Source organism: Pisolithus orientalis (assembly GCF_024613125.1).
Source record: "Pisolithus orientalis strain OTSU chromosome Unknown F5J12scaffold_6, whole genome shotgun sequence".
Classification (NCBI taxonomy): Eukaryota; Fungi; Basidiomycota; class Agaricomycetes; order Boletales; family Pisolithaceae; genus Pisolithus; species Pisolithus orientalis.
Window position 1 is genome coordinate 64,329 of NW_026260787.1, and position 19,573 is coordinate 83,901.

The window sequence follows — 19,573 nt, forward strand, 5'->3', positions numbered from 1 at the left end:
TTCAGGGCGGTCGTCTACGAGGGGATCCCAGGGCCTTGCGTAGAACACGTTACGCGTCTTTGTTGTACAATAAAGTTTTCTTTCGAATGCAAAGTGTGAAAGTGATTAAAAGACCTGTATATACTCTTTTTTTCTCTCTTCTTCGTCTTCTTTCCCCAGTGGTTGGTGTGTGAAGAGCGTTGTTTTTGTTTGCAATGTTGACGACGTCCCGTCTCGCCTCCAACGTCAGACCGTCTCAGCAGCAGCAGCCGTCATACCACTCCAGCAGCACCAGCACTGCTGCCTCAGCACAACCCTCACATCCAAACCCACCGCCCAACATTCACCACCCACAGCAGACGACAACCATTCGGATCCCCATGCTGAGTGCACTCCAACCGCCACCGAACCCGCAGGCGAATGCGGGCCCACCTCAGCAACAGCAGCAACAGGGTCCTCTTGCACAACAGGGCCAGAGCATTCCACCTCCGCCCCCACAAAACGGCCAGGATTACACTCTGTCCAGCGTACTCCACTTCTTACAGACGGAATGGCGTCGCTACGAGCGCGACAGAAACGAGTGGGAAATTGAGAGGGCTGAAATGAGGGTGAGCACTTGGCACACTCGTCTTTTATTATTTTTCTGCACTACGTATCTCCCCGGCGGTCTGACGACACGGTCATCGACTGCATCGCTGCTTGTATGGGGGCTCCTTGGGCTTATATTTCACCCCTTTAGGCTCGCATTGCCCTCCTCGAGGGAGAACGCCGGTCATTTGAAAATGTAAAGCTCGACCTCATGCGTCGCATCAAGATGCTGGAATACGCGTTGCGTATGGAACGGTACGCGCTTTTCATTTCAAGCTTGCCCACCTCGATTCTAAAGGTTGTGGTCCTCGTCACAATCCCGATGGCGCAACAGCTCAAAGCAACTTGGACAACCGTCTACAACGATGCCGTCCAAGCCAAGTGCCTTTCAGCAAAGTTTAAAAGAAGATGTAAAAGACGGCAGTAGCGGAAGCTCGCCGCGGAGCGAAGGTGTGCCTCGTTCCACCTCATCCACCGCCTCGCAAATGCTAAAATGGTCTTTCTTGTAAGACTCCTCTTTACCACCGGAGCGTGGAGCGAACAGTGTAGGTCCTGGTCCTGCTCGCCAGCCCTCGTGGTCGGGGAATCCCCCGCTCCCAAGTACCACTGGTGTACAGACGTCCAGCGTGGCCGCCGCCACAATCGGTACTAAACCACCTCCAGGGCGCGACCCCAAGTCTCGCGCTCGCAGCCGCGAATACCTCAAGCAATGCCTACAGGAAATCTCCTACCTTACTTCCCCGCAGGCAATGAACCCTCTCCCAAACCGTCCACTTATCACTAACCCAAACCCTGCCATTGGACCCACTCCGTCAATCTTGAACCCTGGTTCAGCGGGTGGTGTCAATGTTAATACCAGTGCTGGTGCTCCTAGTGTCAGTGTCAGTGCAGGACCTGGTATCAACGGTCCCCAGGCATCTGCTCTTCCACAACCTGGACAAACACAGGGGTTCTTTGAGTCGATCTATAATGGTCGGCCAAAGAAACAGCTTCCGGAAACCAACGCCGTAGGACAAGGGATATGCAGTACTACGGGCGGCTTGCCGGGCAAGGAGTTCCCAGTCATGGGTGGTGCACCTGGTGTCAGCAATGGCATAACCCTTCCTTCTAATCAGGCAAGTACGCCTGCTTCCACGGGTTCTTTGGAGCGAGGGAGTCCGCTTTCTCCCGCTGGTGTGGGACTGTATCAGAACCAGCAACAGCCGGTACAGCAGCAGCAGCAAGCCCTGCAATCACAAGATAATCAGCCCCCCCACCACAGTACAGCCGCCGTCGCAGCCCCAGCGGTCACAAATGCAGCCGTCACCGTCACCTGTTACAGCAGGATGGCGCCCCAGCCACTGAGCCTTCCGTTGAGGACGGACAACAACCGAAACAACTGACAGCCATTTTCCGCCCTGACAGTAACTGGCGTGAGAAGCTTCGCTCGTCATACCAAGAGCAGGCGAGGCGATGGCATGACAGTGAAGAGGATGAGCCAGAAGAGGGCGAAGAGGAGGATGAATCCGAGAGTGTCAGCGTTGGTGTTGAGGAAGGTGAAGGTGAGGGCACCAAGTTATGGAAACCTAAGAGGACTTTGAGAAGGTTTGCTCCTGTCCGCCGTCTTCGCATGGGTAAGCGCTGACACCAGGTTCGTTTTCAGTCACTTGGACGCCGTGCGTGCGTTAGCTTTCCACCCGACTGAGCTCTGCCTGGCAACTGGCGGAGACGACTGGCACTGTGAAAATCTGGCGGATGGACGTTGCCGGCTTGACTTCATCTGTGTACGTCACCTAATTGCTCCTTTCATCCTTTATTCACTGCGTCATTAGTGTTCGTCCTACGACTGAAAGTGAGCCTCAGCTCACTCTTCGCGGCCACTCTGCTGGGATCACGTGCCTTGTACACTCGCCGACATGCCATCTCATCTACAGCGCGTCTCTCGACTCTAGTATACGAGTGTGGTCACTCCCCTCACCCTCACATACGACTTACGCACCTTATGACTCCACCACTGCGCGAGGTGAACTAATTGGGCATACTGACGCTGTTTGGGACCTTGCCCTTGTACGAGACGAAAGTACCCTCATAAGCTGTGGTGCAGAAGGTACCGTCAAGGTTTGGGATGTCGGTGTACCTGGCGGAGGTGCTCTCCGATTGTCATGGGGATACCACGGATTGGATAGGGAAGACGACGAAGGTGAAGATGACAAAGAGAACCCAGGCGCCTACCTCTGTCGAGGCCATCAAAACGGAGTTAAAGAACGTTGCTGTAGCATACCAAAATGCAGTCGTGAAAATATTCGAAATCGAGACCGGGAAGGAGGTCTCACGGCTGCCTACGGAACATGACATATGGTTGGTCATATTCAGTCCACAAGTACAAGCTGACTGATACTTGATCGTTTTCGCAGATGGCACGGTGGCGACTCAAGTCAATAAGATAGTCTCACATCCAACGATGCCCTTACTTATTACCGCTCACGAGGACAAGTTCATCCGGATCTTCGATATCATAACTGGTACGCTCAGACATTGATTCCACAGTGACCTACCCATCCCTAACACCCGTGGGGCAGGTCAATGCACATACAATATGCCTGCGCACTTAGACGGCGTGACATCGCTGTCTATCGACGTGGCAGGGTTCGCACTCGTCTCTGGGTCACACGATTGTTCAATACGTTTCTGGGACTTGTTGGGCTCGCGAACGTGTGCACAAGAAATAACGTCACACAGAGAAAAAGCAAAGGAAGGCGCACTAGACGTCGAGTTCCACCCCTCCCTGCCTGTCATGGCAAGTGCAGGCGCGGATGGTGTCGTCAAGCTCTACGCGTCGTCGTGATTTACGGCTCGCAAGCTTGCTACCGGGGACTTGGATCGATCTACTTAATTCCTGGATATGTGTGTTTTAGGCTTGTTGGGTATGGAACCATAGATCAGGACGAATTTCCTCCTTTGCTGCACCTGGTAGACCACAGCGCAACTGGTTATCATCTCCCACATATCCTGTTACTCTGTCTTCTGTACCCTCTTTCTTAATTGTTTCCGCTCGCCTTAGTAGTTAATGGCCCTACGTTACTGTCATGACCTTGCAATGCTCTTGTATCTAACGTAGCTGGGCGAACATGCCAGCGGTTCACGATCATGATCTGAGTCCCAAGAAAAAGCTCTACATGTACATACACAGTCCTAAGTAAGTAGGAGATGTCGAAGATCGAAGATCGGGAAGTTGTGGTAAGGCTACAACTAATAAGTGGTGAACTATGACACACGGTATATACGTTGACCGAAGGCGAATGACGTGACCAATAATAATTCACAAGAAAAGATAAACCCGGCTCTCCCTAGATAACTAAGGAAGTCGGTTAGAAGCGTCTCTGATGGGTGAGTGAGCCAAGTGCACAGAAACTCACCAATCTTCATTCCCTGGTCCGCTGTAAGAATCTCTACGCCAAGGTTGTGTGGCTTGAGCAAGTCTCTACACTGATCTCTAATGAGGTGGTTTATTGGGCGGTCCGATGAAAACGTCTCCTTGCAGTGCGTGAGAAATACTCTAAGGCCACCGAGTGCACCGTAAAGGACTTCTGGCGATGTCATATCTCTCTTCTGCCTCTTCCGGACTCGGACGCCCCTTTTCTTTGAAGAACTACGTGCAAGAACGACCTCTGCGGCAAGATTCAGCATCTCCTGAACCAAATGGTCGGGGCTCAGATGGCCATAAAGGGTCTCGGTGGGCCGACCTGCCGGATACGAGCATTCGATGAATATGGCAGACAGGTGGTGTGGGATCTTGGGTGCGGCTGCACGCCAGACGTCGACATTCCTGGGTTTCAAGGAAATGCTGTCGGGTTCGACATCTCCGAAGAAGATGAATTCGTGCTGACTAGGAATGTGCTTGACGAAGAAGCACGAGCTCTCGTACACCCCGCCTGAGTCACTTTCCCCGTGACTGACAGTCATGTTGCGCACTGAGACGTCTTGGGAAACGCTCTTGTACTTGCCATCAGCGTTCAAGCTATCAGGTGGGGAGTGTTATTTTAGAAATGCTCAGACGCTCAGGAAGAAGTGTCTAAGACTGACGCGCGATAGATTAGCCGAAATAAGGGTCGTCTTCGTCATAGCTAGCTAACTTGGGCCATATTCTGCCGGAGAAAATGGTCTCGAGATCTTTGAGCGTCTGTGGAGACCCATATATGTACTTTCTGCCACCACCCATAGTACCCGCGGACAAAACGAGGCTGCTTATGTGGTCAAGATGCGCATGCGTGATCAGGAAACACCTCCGATCGGCAATACAGCAATAAGCCAACATGGATATCGTTCTTGCAGCAGCAAGGGAGGGACGGTGCTTACTGAACGTTGGAGTATATTGCGAAGGGTGTGGCTCTCTTCGAGGGATCATCCCCATTTGCAATGGCTTGACCGAAGAGGCTCGGATTCCGTTTCAAGATATGTGCGAGCGCTCCGTGTCCTGAGCCTTCAGACACGCGCGCCGCAGGCGTCAGTGTGTCAGCGTCAGCGTTTGAGTTGTTACAGACGACGACGGCGATATCACGGACCTGCTTCCAGTGCAATAATGCCATCATCCCAAGATGTGTCGCAAGGTTTCAGCAAATATCTGAGGAAGACAAGACGCGCGAAATAATAGTCGAGTAAACATCCAATACTATATACGTACCCAGATAGGTTAGTCTCGTCAACGCCGCCGCCAGAACCTACGACGACAATGTCGAAGAATGGCATGGGGTATTCAGGTATCGGCCGGGCAGAAAATCCTCTCTGAAATGTGGTTATGAGCCAAGATATGTGTCGCCTGCAGTAGCGTAATATCGGGAGTAGTGCGTGTCCATATTCCATCAAGGCACGCCTTCTGACTGATGGGCAGCTAGGTTGTCGAGACACTTTATATTGAACGACGAGGAGTCACATCTCGCAGCCATTCTTGTTATCGAGTTGGCGGTATTAAAGATGCAGTGCTTGTTCTAAGTAGCTAGTACAGCATGTCAACGTATGAATTTGGAATCCGTCTTTGCCTCCACAATGATACCACTCTTTATGCCAACGTCGAAACAAAGCTGACATGTACGCGCATAATGGTGTTTTGACTGCGGCCGTGAGAAGGGATAAACAACACTCACATACTCAGGGTTGGTTCCAATCTCGAGGCTGCCTCAAGGACAATCAAGCAAGGCACCTCGTGCATGCTAGTAGGACTGAGAAGTCAGGTTTTGGCCTGTTTCTTAGGGAACAAAGCTTATCGAAAACGTGTTCGACGAGCCACTCCAGGGCGGGGGAAGAACCTGAATCACATCCTTGTCGTGCCTCAACCACGAGGTGACGGCTAGCCGAGTTAAATTGTGAAAAGAAGGGGGAATATAGATTATGAATGAGCGTGTGTAGTGTGTATGTACGGGTGTTGAAGAGCTATACATCCGAGGAATACGAAAGAAAAGGAATGGACCACGCGCGGGTGAAAACTTAAAACAAGAAAAAAACTACAACCTAAAGATCGTCACATCATATCATATCATGCATGACGGGACCCACAACCAATTATTGTGCACCCAGAAGGCTGTTGAGTGCCCTCGGCATGTCATAGTCGTTCGCCTCGAGGGCCGCGACAGCCTGATCACGACTGAAGCCCATGGAAGACAGCTGCTTGACAGACTGGTCGTCGTCGTCTTCGGTACCGGGTGGTCCAGTTTGTTCCCGAATAGGATTTGCTCGGCGAGCCAGGCTTGAAGGTGGAAGAGGAGGTGCCTGATCATGTTTCTTTTTCTTCCCAAACGGTAACCGCAACTACAGGATGGTTATAATGGGTCACCAGCGATTACAAACTAGCGCAGCCGAAACGCAGGGAAAGGACTCACACTTAGCTTAGAATGCCGTGGCGGTGGTGCTGGCTTCTCATGAACGTCTCTGGACGATGACGTCGACGACCTCAGCGTCTTCGGGGAAGCAACTCGGGGCGGTGGCGACGTGGCGCGCGGTTGCGGCGAAGTTGGTCTTCCCAAAGCTGCACGGGGGGAACCGCGAGGCGACGTCGGAGGACTCATCGCGGGGAATGGCTTCCCAGAGACGGATCCGGGTAACGTGACCACCTGAGAGGACCGCGAAGATAACGAATCACCCAGCCTCAGCGCCTGAGAAGAATCGAGTCCTCCAAATGCCTCGTCAAACGAGATACTCGTGAGGCCTGATTGATTGGGGTCTGTTTGCTCAGGCTGGGTTTGACTGGTATTCCAAGCACCCGAACTGCTATCAAATGAAATATGTGCAGCGGTCTGTTGTGTTTCCGCTTCCTTTGGTGGTGCAGCAGATGTGCTAGCGTTGCTTGGCTGCAAGAATAAATCGAACCGTCCAATACCATGAGACGTGTGCGCTTTGTCTGTGGGGATGCCACCGTTCACAGGGGCAGTCGTGGTCAACGGAGACTCGACAATGGGTATTTTCTCTGCAACAGATTGGGACCCGAAGTCAAAATCTTCACCAAACGTGTCATCGAAGAAATTCGACGTTTGCGAAGAACCTGGGAATGTCACGGTGCCGGACTCATTTGGCAGAGGTGCTAGGGGAGTTTTGAGTCTCAGCGGACTTCACTAGTACACCAAAGGGGTCAAAAGCAGGCGACGAGGTCTCGGCTAGAGCCTCCGTTCCGCGTATTGGCTCTGAGGCGGCAGGGCCCTCCGTGCTCTGGCCAGCAACGCCGAAGGCACCTTCAAAGAAGGCTTGAGCTGCTGCTGACGGTGATTCCTTGGTTGGCAAGGCGACCTCTGGAGCTTGGGCTTCTTCCTCATGGAAAGCCTTCTCGCTAGTGTGATCGTCGCTGTCGCTGTCCGAATCCTCGACATCCAACTCGTACAAGGCCGTGGACAGGTCGGTATGTTTCTCGCTTGTTGTTGGTGGTTGCTCGGGCATCTCCTCGAGTGCGGGGAAATGAGTGACCGCAGCTTCAAACGTATGAACACGAGTTGGAGCATCGTTGTCTTGGTTGACAGGTGTGTCGCTGACAGGAGTAGAAAAATGTTCTTCATTGGCACCAAAAAGAGCATTGAAATCCGTAGACGTTCGGACACGAGGAGTGGTCGCGCCCTCTACAACGTCGTCGTCCGACACCTCTTCGAAAATTTCTTGCGGTCTCGCATCGGTCGCTTGCTTAAGACCGAATGGGTTGGTCTCGGGCGATAGGGGCAAGGTCGCGGGTGGGGGAGAACTTGGAGGCATAAGTGCAACGGAGAAAGACCTAAAAGGAGACTGAGATCGGGGAGTAGGAAGACTCGGCGGACTTGGCAAGTCTCCCAAATGGATTGTTGCTCTTGGCAATTGTAGGACTCGTGGTACCCGTCATATCTGGAGTAAGCGGCAATGGCTGAGCAGCAGCAAATGCTAATGAGTCGGTAGGAGACTTTGCCCGCTCAATGGTCTGTGCAACGGGAAACACCCCACTTCCGCCCTCCTCCGCCTCGATTTCCTTCGTGGCATTGGCGAGGTCAGTCTCAGCCTCTTCCAGTTCTTCGTTGGCTTTCGCCTTCTCAGACTCTTTGGTAGCAAATTGCTTCCGTGCGATGGCAAGAAGCCCTTTCTGCTGCTTCGCCTCCTTCTTGATCTTCTCCACCTCCTGCTTTGTGGTAGCGATCTGACTTGTGATCTCTATCACTTTCTTGTTCAGCTCCCGGACTTCCTCTTTATCGCGTAAGAAGGACCCCTCCAGTTCCGCCTTTTCGACGCGTATAGCACTAAGATCGCTCTCACTCGTGATAAGTTCTTCCCGCGCTTTCTGGATCTCGGCCGTCTGAGCTGCGTGACGTTCGCGAAGGTTGTTCAACAGAGTGGTCTCCGTCTCGAACGAAGCTTTAGCAGATGCGAGCTGAGTTTGTAACGCCGAGAGTTGTGCAGCCTGCGCAGCCAATGTCGACTCGAGGTTTTCACGCTCGCTTTTCGCGGCCTGCAGAGACTTGTTTGTAGAGTTCAACTGGTTCTGGGCGTTTCCGATTTCTGCGGACTGATCGTGGAGGGGAGGAGATGCGTGGGAGTCATCGTCATCCCCTAGAAGATCCTTGTTGAACGCTGATGGCGCTCGTCAACATCATATATGCTGAAGTGGAGGCTGCACCTACAAGAGTCGACAAATGATGTGGCAAAGGGGTCTTGAGGTGCTTGGAAAGCGCTAGACGAGGCATGAGGATGTGCTGGCGCTTGTGTGCCCGTGTGTTGGGGCTGGTGTGTAGGCTGAGGCTGATTGTGTGCGTTTGACGTCGTAGAAGGTTCATCCCATAGAAGATCTAGGATGGCTTCAGGAGGTTGAGAGGCGGCGACTGTAGCAAACGGAGAGGTAGCCTTTCTCATGGACGGAGGTACGAGTGTCGGTGGAAGCGTGTTTGGGACATCTTTACCGGCAAGCTTGTTTTGGATGAGATGCAGCGCGACCGCAAATCCGTCGCGTGTGAGCCGACCATCGTTATTGATGTCGGAGAGATCCCTGGAAGACACATTCGATACGTGCAGGGGGACGAGAGAGATTACGACACCCACCAGACTTGAGCCAGTACGTCTTCTGGCAACTTTGATTGCAACATGAATGGGACCGCTACATCCCCTTCTATGTAGCCACGCTTGTGAGAGTCGAGGGTATCAAAGAATCGATCGGAGGCCGCCTTCTCGGCAGGCGTGATGTCCCATGGTACGGCAGCCTGTGGAAATGGGGGTATCATGGGTGGCTGGGCCGCGGGACCATGGCGCCTAGAAGGTAGTGCAGGTGCGACGTTATGTACTCCCTGGCCAGTGAATTGTGGTTGCACTGCTGGTTGTTTAGTCGGTGGGATGGGAAAAGTAGATGAGGCCGGGGTCCCTAGATGCGCGCTGCTTCCGGTTACTTGGGCAGTGAGACTGCCGCCGCTCACTTGTTCGTATAAACCCGGTGGGAGAGTCGTGGGTACGAACGGTAGCTTTCCGGACATGGCTGTCTGGATCAAGTACATGGCCATCGTGAAGTCGGCAGAGTCGAGAGCGCCTCTGTCATGTGTGTCGCAAAGAGACCTACAACGGAATGAGTATTAGTATATCCGCGGAGGAGGGAGAACCGACCATATTTGCGATAACGTTTCGACGGGCAGCTTTGACTTGACAAACATATCACGAGCTTTATCGCCTTGATATGATAGGTGTGTATGTAGCTGCATGTACCAGAGAGAATAAAATAGGACATACCACTTAATAGGCCATCTACGGGACCGCAGCTTTGGAACATCTTGTTGAACCTGGCCCTGTCTTGCGGTGTCAAAGGGGGGAGGCCTGGTGTGGGTGGGGGTGATCTTGGTATTGACATCCCCGTACTTTGTTGTATCAAGGGTGCATGGACACCCTCGATAGTAGCGAGCGGCCCAGCTACGTCATCCGTGGGTTCAGAAGTCAGGGTGAATGAGACAGCAATTGGATCTCACGTTTACTGAGGAGTGACTTGTTCAACTTCTCGCCCTTCTGAGCATGGCCCATTAGACGCAAAGCAATAGCAACGCCCTTCTTTGTCAAGAAACCGTTGTTGTCTTCGTCTGCAATGCTCCATATTTCTCCCAAGACAGTTGGTGGAAGTTTGGATCCGCCGAACACCTTGACGGCGACGTCACCGGTGAGGATGCCAATTTTCTGGGTGTCCGCCTGTGCGAATATCTGGTTGACCAGAGCGAGCTCTGAGGCTGTCGGCGTGAAACTGGTTGTCGTCGCCATCAAACCAGGTACTTGGGGAGACTGTACAGTCGCTCCGTAATACTATGCGGTGTAGCCTGCCGGACAGGTTTATTTATTTATTTGCTGATCAAAAATAATTATGTTTGTGAGACACGTGACGGGCGCGTCCATTCCAGAACTGCACTGCGTTTCCTCTTCGCCGTCGACCTCGCAAATGGATCAAATCACGTCCTCACTCGCACCTTCAAGAAATGCTGTCAAGTCTGCTGCTACAGGCTCTCCCGGAGACGGTCCTGGCAGTGTAACGAAACGGTGAAGTACTTGCAGATCAAAGAAACGTTTACCGTTTGCTGACTCTGGTTAATATGTACAGTTTGAGCAACGAACTCATGACACTCCTGGTGGGTCGATTATGACAAGCTGATGATCAGATTTTGACTGTGCCACACAAAGATGTCCTCTTCACCTGGAATTGTGCGTGAACATCGTCATTGCATGTCCCAGGCAATCCTGAAGTAGTTTGCAGTCCGCATTTCCCAAAAACGACTCCAACCTGTTTGAATGGGCAGGTACGATAGAAGGGGCACCGGGTACTGTACGTTTTTTTTGTTCGATTTCCTGTCACTCCATCGAGTTGACTGCGTGGCGATACATAGATATATGGTGGTCTTGCATTCCGAATCTCGATTTCATTCCCTAGTAATTACCCATACTCTGCGCCGACCATCAAGTTCGAGACGCCATGCTACCATCCGAATGTGGACATTAATGGCGGCGCAATTTGCCTGGATATTTTACAGGTAAGTGTGATGGTGTTTAAAGCGGTCTTTATTGTCTTATGGCCCTGCCAGGACAAGTGGTCAGCGGTGTACAGCGTACAAACGGTGTTGCTCTCTCTTCAGTCATTGTTGGGAGGTGGGTAACGATATCCAGGAACCTGGCGGCATACTGACGTAGAACAGAACCTAACAATGCTTCTCCGCTTAACCCCGATGCAGCCAATCTATGGAGTAACCCTGAAGGTAGGATTAGCCGCGGGGAGATGAAAAAGCGCGCTGATCGATCTCTTGTAGCTTTTAAAGTTCAGCTCATGAAGCACTACCGCCCGTTGGATGGCTCGGCGTGAGATTCGCTTCTGATTCCCCTGCATTCATGTAGCACGTCGCAGTTAGGATGTAACGTTTTCGTCATCGTATGTTGTTGCTTTCCAAAGGACTGTTGTAGATACAATGTGGTGGTTTCTTCCAATATTGGTGTATTTCTGCTCTGTGGCGTCTAAGTGAAACGATTGTTTCCGATTCACACAGTTTGGTTCTTTTCAACCAACTCTGTCCACACGGACAATCAACGAGTACCGTTTCCTGGTGGAACGTCGCGTATATATATTCGTCGTACGTGCATAGCCGACGCTCCTCAGTGATTCTCCTGTCTAAACCAGGTTCTTGCAGTTGACCATCTTCAACTGTTGATCGCCATCGATATTTTCCAGTTGTCAACTCACACTCCTTCTCAACTCCCTCATTTCTATTATCATGCCCCGCCGCCCACCTCCAAGTGCACTCAGACTCTTCCATGGCCCGCTCCCACCTCGCTCGGAGCCCAAGCACAGACTGCCGTCCGTGCCATCTCCAACATTTTATCCTCAGGGGGCTCTCCCCCACCAGCCATCGCCCCCTCCACGCGCCAAGCCCAGTTCTACACGCGTGGCATGCTCTGAGCTCGATACTAGTATGTGTGGACCGAGTCCGACATCCAGTCCGTGCTCGACCACCAAACGTCGGAGGGGACCTTGGGATCACTCTTCGAGCCTCGAACTACGCGTAGATGTGGACAGTCTGCTGGCTGTGCCAAAGCCTGTTGTTGTCTGTGCGTAGACGGCCTGGAGCCTACATAATGCGATTTCACGTCGGAGGCATGGGATCGAGACACTTGACCTGTGGTACATTCTGTGGAGAAGCAAAATATCGTCATGGTTGGCATGGCATCGGTCATCGGGGGTGTCTAGTTTGCTGAGAGATGGGGTTGTACGATCGAATACATTGTGCCTTGCGCCGAGAGACTAATTCCGAATTCCATGTAAAATGACTACATAAAGCAAGTCGAATAAAAAGGGAGCGAGAGTGGCGTGGGGGCCGTGTTTTTGTTCGGTGTTCGATCGACAACAAACCCATCGCTGGTACTCTTTTTTTTCTTTTCTGTACTTCCCTTCGCTCGGCTTCTTTTTTCTTTTGGTTTTGGTTTTTTTTTACGACGTATTAGTCCCCAGTCATGTCCTCGTCACCCACCCCAGACATCTCCTCGCTGTCGCTCAGCAGCACCCAGCAAGTATCGCAGTACCAGCAACAGCAGCAGCCCCGTCTTCACGACAATTACGAGTTTGACACCAGATCCCCGTATCCCTTCGCCGCCCCTCAGACCCAGTACAACCCTCTCGCCATGGGCCCGTCTCCGCTTAAGCTCAAGCCTTCTCTTCGCAGCGGCCTTCCCACTGTACGTGCCCCCGTTCCTGACCTCGACCCATTTCTTTTCTCACTCCCTACAGCAATGGCTCGATAATTCATCCGTCATCCAGGAGAGTCGCTCCCTTTCGCCAAACAACAACTCTGATTTCTCGTCGTCGGGTGGATCCCCTCCCATGGGCCATCTCGCTCAACCCTCCTCCGCGATCGCCGCGCAGGCGCCCACCCAAAACAATGAAGAGGAGATTATACCCACTGCTATCGTGATCAAGAACATACCTTTCAACGTCAAACGTGAAACGCTCCTTGATATCATTGTGAGTCATCCGTGATCCCCCGTCAAGAAGAAACAGAGGTCAACAGGTTCTCCGATCATTCGCAGGCATCCTTGTCCATCCCTACCCCCTATGCATTCAATTATCACTTGGATCAACAGGGTTCGTTCCGCGGTCTCGCCTTCGCCAATTTCCGCCAGGCTGCCGATGCAGATGCCGTCGTAGCAGCCTTGAACGGATTCGAAGTCCAAGGTCGCAAACTCCGCGTTGAATATAAGAAGGTCTTGCAGGCGGGCGAAAAGGAGCGTATCGAAAGAGAGAAAGCCCTTCGTCGGATGCGCTCCATGCAGTTGGAAAAAGAGCAGCAGGCAGCTCAAACTTACGACGACTTTGGCCCCATTTCTCCGCCTCACTTTGCCACTCCGCAACGCTCTTTCTCTACTGGGGCGTATCAGCAACCGTACTCCCCTCCACCTATCTCTTCTCTCCCGACTTCTCAGCCTTTCGGCTCAACGACCACTCCGCCGGTGGCACCTGCCACGCCAAGTTCATCCGAAAAGGCTGCTTCTTCCAATGAGCTAGACTTAAACGACCCATCCACGCTTGAAATCTATTCTAGAATCTTACTTTTTAGGGACGATCCTATGCGGGATGAACTCGCATTTTCTAGGTCCCTGACCCCTAAACAGAGGAGGGTAGTTCATTTAATTGCTCAGAAATTGGGCGTGTTTCATTACTCTGTCGGAGAAGGTGAAGATAGATATGCGGTCGTAACTCGCATCGACCCAAACAGGGTAAACCGGACCTTGTTCTTGCTGTTATTCGCTTGGTACTGACACGTCTTTGGTTAGGCCCAAAGGACTCAGCCAGCTACCCTGTCGCGCGCTCCATCCGCATATCTCTCTGCATCAAATTCTCAGTCCCAGCTCGCTACTACCCTCCGCATGAAAAAGTCTATGCCTGACATGAAGACCCTGCACACGCAGGCTCCACGCCTGGCCACACGTGCATCCAACGGAAATATCCGTGAGGGCTACGCCACTATCGCCTCTCCGTCTCGCCGCTCCCCTGGTGGGTTTGGCGCGCTGTTCGGCAATTATGGTAGTGGGAACAGCAGCGCTATCCCTCCTGTGCCTAGTCTGCCTGCTACTGTCACCGGTTCCATTAATGGCAATTTCAACGAGAGCGCGAGTGGTGTGGTTAGACAGCCACGTGGTCCTGGCGTTGGTGGCTTCGGGCAACGGCGGGCGGCGGCGAACAATGATGGACAGGCTACGGTCGCACGTGGTATGGGTCTCGAAGCCCGCACGCATGAGCCTTTGGAGATATAGACACTCGCATTTCACAGACGAACTTACCTTACGGAGTCGTTTTTTTGCTAACAGGGTGTTGTCCATCTGTGCATGGCCATTGGCTCCAAACCTTTTGTTCTGATTACTTCTCCTTTTGTTCTTTGAAAACAGGTTGTGCAATATCTGATTACCTCTCTCGATTATCTCCCTCTCATATTCCTTACTACTCTCTGGCTCTTTCTCTCGTCCTTCTCCTCGCCTCAATAATACTTGTATACCGCATGCTTTACCAACTAAACCAAATCTCGATTCTGCAGGCCTTCCGAAAGAACATCTTTTGTTAATAATCACTGACCGCTCATTCTTCAATGGGCCCGTATCATGCTTCTGTTCACTTGGATTTTTTAGAGTTTGACTCCGGATATCGAATGTCATTTTCACGCTATTCTCCACACATGATACGTAGTCGTTTGTTGGAATAAATATGTTCTTGTTTTACTCGAGATATTCACGAGGTTTTCGGGGACTGCGAAGCCTCGGCTTTGATCCACATTACTCTAGTAATCAGCCGTGGCCACGAAAAAGCTTTTCAAGATGCCTTCTGCAGCTGCCATCCACGCCGCCTGCTTCGCGGTTGGCGCAGTCGTAGGCGGTGGAATCGCTGCGGCCGTGTCTGCGCGTGGTGTTGGACGACCAAGACCGGCCAGTGTGACTTCCAGCGGCACAGCAGTCATCCCGGCCGTTGGGCCGCCCATCGTGGAGGTAGGGCCCACTGGAGATGCGAAGTTAATACCGAGCGCCGCGGTCTCGGGCGCGTTGGTGTCACCGGTATTGAAATACGGGCATCCGGGTGGGTTTTCTTTTCTTTTCTTTTTCACCTTCCAGAACTGCCGAGACCTCGGATTTACATCGCGGCATACGGTGGAAGGCTGACCACTTCACTCATGCATAGGACCGGTACCGGATCTATTGGTTCGCAAAGCCTATACGGTGGCATACGATCGAAGATATCGCCACCCTGCATGGGTATGTATTAGTATTCTCATGCTCGCCCCCCCTTTTTTTTTCTGTGCTGAAATTTTGCGTTTGTGCGACGCGATTAGACGGCAGAACACCTCACACTAGCCTCCCTCGGCAAGTCTGCGTTGCTGCCGTCGTCCCCTGTCGGATGGAAGTGAAAACGGGGACAGGTCGAGGTCGAGCTTCACGGAAGACGACGCGTTGCCTGTTCCCTTCCGCGCCAAGTTGCAGGATTACTTCCGGAGTGGATACGACCGAGGTCATATGTATGTTGTGGCAACAAAGCAGCGTGGAGGAAAGGTTGTTCTCTAACTCTGACTCTTTTGGTCACGCACATACAGGGTCCCCGCTGCAGACGCGAAAATATCACAGGAGGCTATGGACGAGACTTTCCTTATGTCCAACATCGCACCTCAAGTCGGTGATGGGTTCAACAGACACTGTAAGTCGGTGTTCCCCTACTTTTTGGAGTTATCCTAGGTTGTCCTTACTTCCCCTCCCCCTCTCTCATTCGCCCGGTTAGACTGGGCTTATGTAGAAGACTGGTGCAGGCGTCTCACGAATTCCTTCTCTGATGTCTACGTCTTTACGGTCCCGCTCTACCTAGCCACACAAAGACCCAGATGGAAAATGGCGCGTTGTAAGAGATAAGCCATGATTTTTGTTGCGCGCTTCTTGACTGTCATCCACTATTTTTTTTACAAGACTTACGAAGTCATCGGCTCGCCGCCCAACGTCTCGGTACCGACTCATTTTGCCAAGGTGGTATTGGCTTCGAGGCCGTCCTCGCCCAAGACGCCGGACGTGCCGGAAATCTCGACAGGGGCATTTATATTGCCGAATGCGATCATTCCCGACGAAGCACCTTTTGAGAGTTTCGTGGCTCCGGGTAAGCACATTTTTCACTTTCCACAAACTGATTGAATTGATATTGCATTGCTTGCTAGTCGAAGCCGTTGAACGCGCAGCGGGTCTCACTTTATTCTCTGAAGCGGTGAAGAACGCGTCGAAGCATATTTGTCAGACTACCAAGTGTGAAGTCATCGTTCGAAGATTTGACGAGGCTCGCAAACGACCTGAACTCCGGCGAACTGTCTCGGCACCCAAATAACCCTCTACTTGCTATTACGATCTGGGTGTGAAGGAGTAATATGGTTGACGCAGTAGTTGGTTAGTGTCATCTCAAGGTAGTGAATATATACATTATTAGAAGTCAGATAGCATATCCTTGATACCATTCCAATACTCGTCGTCTGTGATCCGCCGTATTTCACCTTTGGTTAGCCAGGCAAAGTCCTGGTACCGTGACTGCTTGGGTCGAAGCTGGCCAGCGAGAATGTGGGCTTTGTAAAAGAACACGACGTCCTAACGAGCCAGTCAGAAATAGTGTCGCACGACATATCGGGAAAAAGGCTTACTTTTGCCTCTGGTTCGGTCACATTCAGTTTTGGAGGGTGGTATACGCCAATTGGGTTTCGGCTGACTAGCCAGGTATCCATGTTCCGTCCGCACTCATCTCCGAGTCTCCTAATAGCGGACTAGACGTGGGGGGTTAGATATGGACAGCGCTGATACACGGAAGAACGAACGTACGACATGCAAGAGTTCGCCCTTTTGGACCGGACCAGTAGGCAACCGCCAGACGTCCTTGTCATTTTCATTTGTTCGAAGCACGGCGTACAAGTTGCGCTGACCCTTCCTGTTGAGATTCTTTCGGTCATTCTTGACGTCCGCTTCATGAATCCGAGGCATAGATTGGTCTGTTTCGTCTCGCAAGCTCATCTCCATAAGCTCCGTCGCCTCGTCCCTCTCCTCCAACTTCACCGTGCCGAACGGTGCACCGAACGCCTTGCGTTCTCGTCTGCGCTCCTCGATGTTAAAGCGCGTCTCGAGTGGTGACCCTTGTTTGAAATAAAAGTCGTACGGAAACGGGTTGTGCAATGCTCGATGGATCCGGGCTTGGTAGGCGTAGAACGCGCGTTCGAACGGTGTCGGTGTACGTGTGAGGAGAGGGGATCTGTTTAGTATGATAGCGGTGTGGAGACTGGCTCGGGTTTTCTTGGGAGGCGTCGGACGCGTCGTTGGTTCACCGACATCGCTGCTCGTCGGCGGTGGTGACGGGGTGGCCTGTGCCGTCGTAGGAGTTTCAGTTGCAAATGGCCGCACGCAGACAGCAGCTGGTCGCCACGCGCCACGCTGAATGCCTCTGCACGCCAGCATGTCTCTTTCGACGTTGACCGCGACGACGGACTAGAAAATCACAACACAGGGGGGTCGACTTTCTAAAAGTAGTGAAACCGTGGGAATACTCGATCTCCGTAGACGTACGCGCCGCGAACAGCAGTGACGCCGGTGCGATCGAGCCATGTCAGCGTCGCTGGTGTCGAATGCTTACCTTGACGAGCACTCAGCAAAGATCAGGTCAAAGCCAGTCCCTTGGGAGGTATTCCTTGTCAATTCTCCCGCTTCTGTCGCCGTTGACGTGCAATCGACTACCAGGGATACCAACGCGCGGGGCTCGTCACGTCGGAGGAACTCAGCCTCATCAAGAAAGTAGACAGGCAGCCGCGAGCAAAGACGGAATCGATTCTCATATCGGATGGCCAGACGTATGCTCTCTTGTATTTGCGCTTGCTCAAGAAGCTTCAGCGAGTAGACACCATGCAGTGTCTGCTCGTCCTTATTGCCGATGCCTTGTTGGGTACGTTTCTGCGATACAAACGCACTCTGTAAAGATACATTGGTAAAATTTGGTTGTAGATCATGACGAACGGATACCCCTCTTCACCCGAACTGCGCAATCGGATCCGGACCTTCCATATGCACCCTTTCTAAGGTAGACGCGTCATTTTGGCAACAACCTTTGGTGATCTTACTATTGACGCTCATACCGATATATTCATTGTGGTCAGGACCATGGAAACTCAGGACGAATTCGTCCAGCTCAAGTCCGCGCAAATCTTGACCATCCTGCTGAGGTAACTTTACCTTCTTTCGAATGCATTCCTTGCCATATCGATTGTACCTGCAGTGCAGAGTCAACACCATTACAGCATCAGCACCTCCAGCCTTTCCTCAGAGTTCTCGCGGCGCTTATTCAATCCGCATCCGCTAACAAGCGAGATGTCGCGGTTCAGTGTCTGGAAGCACTACTGGCACGTCCAGAATGTCGAAAGGCAGTCTGGGCTATACCAGGAATCATTGCAGGGTATGGCTTCCTTGCTGTCGCATGTGTATGGTATATACACAAAAGAGGTTTGACGCACTCGCGTACAGTCTAGTTGAAATTCTTCGGCACAAACCGGGACCACAAATGTGTTACCAGGTTATATTCTGCTTGTGGTTGCTGTCCTTTGAGCAGGATATCGCAGAACAAATAAACAAGTACGTTATTAGCGGAGAATCTCCCCCCTCTCTATGGTTGATCTAACTGCAGGAGGTTCGAGATTGTGCCTCTGTTGACGTCAGTTGCCCATGAAGCGGCGAAGGAGAAGGTCACCCGCGTGATCATAGCTACATTCCGGGTCCGTAGTCCTCTCCCCCCCTCTTATAAGCTTCTACTGCCGTGCTTATGAAGCCACCTCGCAGAACCTCGTCACTAAAGCCCCATCTGCAAACCTACCGGCGATGCTGGTATCAGAACTTCTTCCATTCACAAAGAACCTTGCAGCAGGCAAGTGGTCTGACGAAGACATCTTGGAAGATATCCAATTTGTCAGAGATGAATTGGAAACGAATTTTGCGAGTTTAACGTGAGTGAAGGTCCCTGCGCCTTCGCCTGCACGTTTGTATGACACCCAATATCCAGGACGTATGACGTTTATACGTCGGAACTTGCTTCTGGCCGTTTGGCATGGACGCCCGTCCATGAATCCGAGGAGTTCTGGCGTGAGAACGCACACAAGCTGAACGAGAGGGATTATGCACAAATGAAGTGGGTAACTACTCACCCCTGTGCTCTGGCCACACGTTGATCTACTCCATTATTAGAGCTCTTGTCCAGTTACTGGACAGAGATGACCCTGTGACTCTCGCTGTAGCTGTGCACGATGTTGGACAATATGTAAAGCACTGCGAACGGGGGAAGAAGTGAGATCATCCGCTCTTTTCCTTGATGTGTTTTTTTAAATCGAACTTCACAGGATAGTTACGGACTTGGGCGCCAAGGCCCGAGCAATGGAGCTTATGACGCACTCTGACCCCGATGTAAGATACCACGCACTCCTCGCCGTTCAGCAGCTCGTTAGCCATCCGTGGACTACTGCATGAATCGTTTATATTACAGAGCTACCCG

The 19,573-nt window shown here is 52.1% G+C and overlaps 9 protein-coding genes across 9 annotated transcripts; 6 read left to right on the forward strand and 3 right to left on the reverse strand.

The window, feature by feature from the left end:
• Positions 1 to 194: 194 nt before the first annotated feature.
• F5J12DRAFT_904057 (WD40-repeat-containing domain protein) lies at positions 195 to 3,391 on the forward strand (the record flags this gene model as incomplete). The annotated part of the gene is made up of 11 exons (XM_051748475.1): positions 195 to 587; positions 719 to 865; positions 909 to 1,017; positions 1,078 to 1,772; positions 1,834 to 1,881; positions 1,913 to 2,151; positions 2,210 to 2,330; positions 2,404 to 2,705; positions 2,764 to 2,918; positions 2,961 to 3,068; positions 3,126 to 3,391. The coding sequence occupies 11 exons, from the start codon at positions 195 to 197 to the stop codon at positions 3,389 to 3,391; spliced, it is 2,583 nt and encodes an 860-aa protein (XP_051602438.1).
• A 288-nt stretch (positions 3,392 to 3,679) lies between these two features.
• On the reverse strand, positions 3,680 to 5,539 carry F5J12DRAFT_811980 (cyclic-AMP phosphodiesterase). Its single transcript, XM_051744867.1, has 6 exons — positions 5,109 to 5,539; positions 4,903 to 5,026; positions 4,680 to 4,829; positions 4,630 to 4,659; positions 3,963 to 4,564; positions 3,680 to 3,893 (listed from the first exon to the last, which is right to left on the reverse strand). Exons 1-6 carry the CDS (start codon positions 5,404 to 5,406, stop codon positions 3,811 to 3,813), a joined length of 1,287 nt encoding a protein of 428 aa, XP_051602439.1. The 5' UTR covers positions 5,407 to 5,539; the 3' UTR covers positions 3,680 to 3,810.
• Positions 5,540 to 5,840: 301 nt separating this feature from the next.
• On the reverse strand, positions 5,841 to 10,308 carry F5J12DRAFT_811990 (uncharacterized protein). Its single transcript, XM_051744868.1, has 9 exons — positions 9,990 to 10,308; positions 9,757 to 9,933; positions 9,634 to 9,697; positions 9,082 to 9,585; positions 8,667 to 9,028; positions 7,882 to 8,616; positions 7,150 to 7,844; positions 6,420 to 7,100; positions 5,841 to 6,348 (listed from the first exon to the last, which is right to left on the reverse strand). The coding sequence occupies exons 1-9, from the start codon at positions 10,270 to 10,272 to the stop codon at positions 6,103 to 6,105; spliced, it is 3,747 nt and encodes a 1,248-aa protein (XP_051602440.1). The 5' UTR covers positions 10,273 to 10,308; the 3' UTR covers positions 5,841 to 6,102.
• Positions 10,309 to 10,404: 96 nt separating this feature from the next.
• Positions 10,405 to 11,531, forward strand: F5J12DRAFT_811992 (ubiquitin-conjugating enzyme/RWD-like protein). Its single transcript, XM_051744869.1, has 8 exons — positions 10,405 to 10,545; positions 10,607 to 10,634; positions 10,687 to 10,707; positions 10,760 to 10,828; positions 10,890 to 11,033; positions 11,085 to 11,148; positions 11,196 to 11,255; positions 11,307 to 11,531. Exons 1-8 carry the CDS (start codon positions 10,448 to 10,450, stop codon positions 11,357 to 11,359), a joined length of 537 nt encoding a protein of 178 aa, XP_051602441.1. The 5' UTR covers positions 10,405 to 10,447; the 3' UTR covers positions 11,360 to 11,531.
• On the forward strand, positions 11,530 to 12,364 carry F5J12DRAFT_811995 (uncharacterized protein). The gene is made up of 2 exons (XM_051744870.1): positions 11,530 to 11,624; positions 11,682 to 12,364. The coding sequence occupies exon 2, from the start codon at positions 11,766 to 11,768 to the stop codon at positions 12,105 to 12,107; it is 342 nt and encodes a 113-aa protein (XP_051602442.1). The 5' UTR covers positions 11,530 to 11,624; positions 11,682 to 11,765; the 3' UTR covers positions 12,108 to 12,364.
• On the forward strand, positions 12,365 to 14,786 carry F5J12DRAFT_811998 (uncharacterized protein). The gene is made up of 4 exons (XM_051744871.1): positions 12,365 to 12,723; positions 12,776 to 13,009; positions 13,075 to 13,761; positions 13,819 to 14,786. The coding sequence occupies exons 1-4, from the start codon at positions 12,502 to 12,504 to the stop codon at positions 14,296 to 14,298; spliced, it is 1,623 nt and encodes a 540-aa protein (XP_051602443.1). The 5' UTR covers positions 12,365 to 12,501; the 3' UTR covers positions 14,299 to 14,786.
• A 67-nt stretch (positions 14,787 to 14,853) lies between these two features.
• F5J12DRAFT_966975 (uncharacterized protein) lies at positions 14,854 to 16,646 on the forward strand (the record flags this gene model as incomplete). The annotated part of the gene is made up of 7 exons (XM_051750018.1): positions 14,854 to 15,109; positions 15,212 to 15,285; positions 15,385 to 15,545; positions 15,621 to 15,721; positions 15,803 to 15,870; positions 15,985 to 16,168; positions 16,227 to 16,646. The coding sequence occupies 7 exons, from the start codon at positions 14,854 to 14,856 to the stop codon at positions 16,388 to 16,390; spliced, it is 1,008 nt and encodes a 335-aa protein (XP_051602444.1). The 3' UTR covers positions 16,391 to 16,646.
• Positions 16,345 to 17,573, reverse strand: F5J12DRAFT_479516 (39S mitochondrial ribosomal protein L46-domain-containing protein). The gene is made up of 3 exons (XM_051739624.1): positions 16,873 to 17,573; positions 16,698 to 16,817; positions 16,345 to 16,644 (listed from the first exon to the last, which is right to left on the reverse strand). The coding sequence occupies exons 1-3, from the start codon at positions 17,497 to 17,499 to the stop codon at positions 16,486 to 16,488; spliced, it is 906 nt and encodes a 301-aa protein (XP_051602445.1). The 5' UTR covers positions 17,500 to 17,573; the 3' UTR covers positions 16,345 to 16,485.
• A 71-nt stretch (positions 17,574 to 17,644) lies between these two features.
• Positions 17,645 to 19,548, forward strand: F5J12DRAFT_716461 (ATPase V1 complex subunit H; the record flags this gene model as incomplete). Its single annotated transcript, XM_051741008.1, has 11 exons — positions 17,645 to 17,722; positions 17,779 to 17,980; positions 18,040 to 18,115; positions 18,192 to 18,257; positions 18,311 to 18,487; positions 18,556 to 18,663; positions 18,716 to 18,803; positions 18,868 to 19,031; positions 19,088 to 19,213; positions 19,270 to 19,368; positions 19,422 to 19,548. 11 exons carry the CDS (start codon positions 17,645 to 17,647, stop codon positions 19,546 to 19,548), a joined length of 1,311 nt encoding a protein of 436 aa, XP_051602446.1.
• Positions 19,549 to 19,573: the final 25 nt, after the last annotated feature.

Bases quoted from the DNA above. Each gene is read 5' to 3' on its own strand.
- F5J12DRAFT_811980 (XM_051744867.1), bottom strand. From the start codon at position 5,406: ATGGAATATGGACACGCACTACTCCCGATATTACGCTACTGCAGGCGA. The intron at 4,830-4,902 runs GTAAGCACCGTC...TGCCGATCGGAG, and splicing joins GCAATATACTCCAACGTTCA to GTGTTTCCTGATCACGCATG. The intron at 3,894-3,962 runs GTGAGTTTCTGT...TTAGTTATCTAG, and splicing joins GGACCAGGGAATGAAGATTG to GGAGAGCCGGGTTTATCTTT.
- F5J12DRAFT_811990 (XM_051744868.1), bottom strand. From the start codon at position 10,272: ATGGCGACGACAACCAGTTTCACGCCGACAGCCTCAGAGCTCGCTCTG. The intron at 9,934-9,989 runs GTGAGATCCAAT...CGGATGACGTAG, and splicing joins CAAGTCACTCCTCAGTAAAC to CTGGGCCGCTCGCTACTATC. The intron at 9,029-9,081 runs GTGGGTGTCGTA...TGTGTCTTCCAG, and splicing joins GACGTACTGGCTCAAGTCTG to GGATCTCTCCGACATCAATA.
- F5J12DRAFT_811992 (XM_051744869.1), top strand. From the start codon at position 10,448: ATGGATCAAATCACGTCCTCACTCGCACCTTCAAGAAATGCTGTCAAG. The intron at 10,829-10,889 runs GTACGTTTTTTT...GGCGATACATAG, and splicing joins TAGAAGGGGCACCGGGTACT to ATATATGGTGGTCTTGCATT. The intron at 11,149-11,195 runs GTGGGTAACGAT...GACGTAGAACAG, and splicing joins TCTTCAGTCATTGTTGGGAG to AACCTAACAATGCTTCTCCG.
- F5J12DRAFT_811995 (XM_051744870.1), top strand. From the start codon at position 11,766: ATGCCCCGCCGCCCACCTCCAAGTGCACTCAGACTCTTCCATGGCCCG.
- F5J12DRAFT_811998 (XM_051744871.1), top strand. From the start codon at position 12,502: ATGTCCTCGTCACCCACCCCAGACATCTCCTCGCTGTCGCTCAGCAGC. The intron at 13,010-13,074 runs GTGAGTCATCCG...GATCATTCGCAG, and splicing joins AAACGCTCCTTGATATCATT to GCATCCTTGTCCATCCCTAC. The intron at 13,762-13,818 runs GTAAACCGGACC...GTCTTTGGTTAG, and splicing joins CTCGCATCGACCCAAACAGG to GCCCAAAGGACTCAGCCAGC.
- F5J12DRAFT_479516 (XM_051739624.1), bottom strand. From the start codon at position 17,499: ATGCTGGCGTGCAGAGGCATTCAGCGTGGCGCGTGGCGACCAGCTGCT. The intron at 16,818-16,872 runs GTACGTTCGTTC...CCCCACGTCTAG, and splicing joins AGGGCGAACTCTTGCATGTC to TCCGCTATTAGGAGACTCGG. The intron at 16,645-16,697 runs GTAAGCCTTTTT...CTGGCTCGTTAG, and splicing joins TGACCGAACCAGAGGCAAAA to GACGTCGTGTTCTTTTACAA.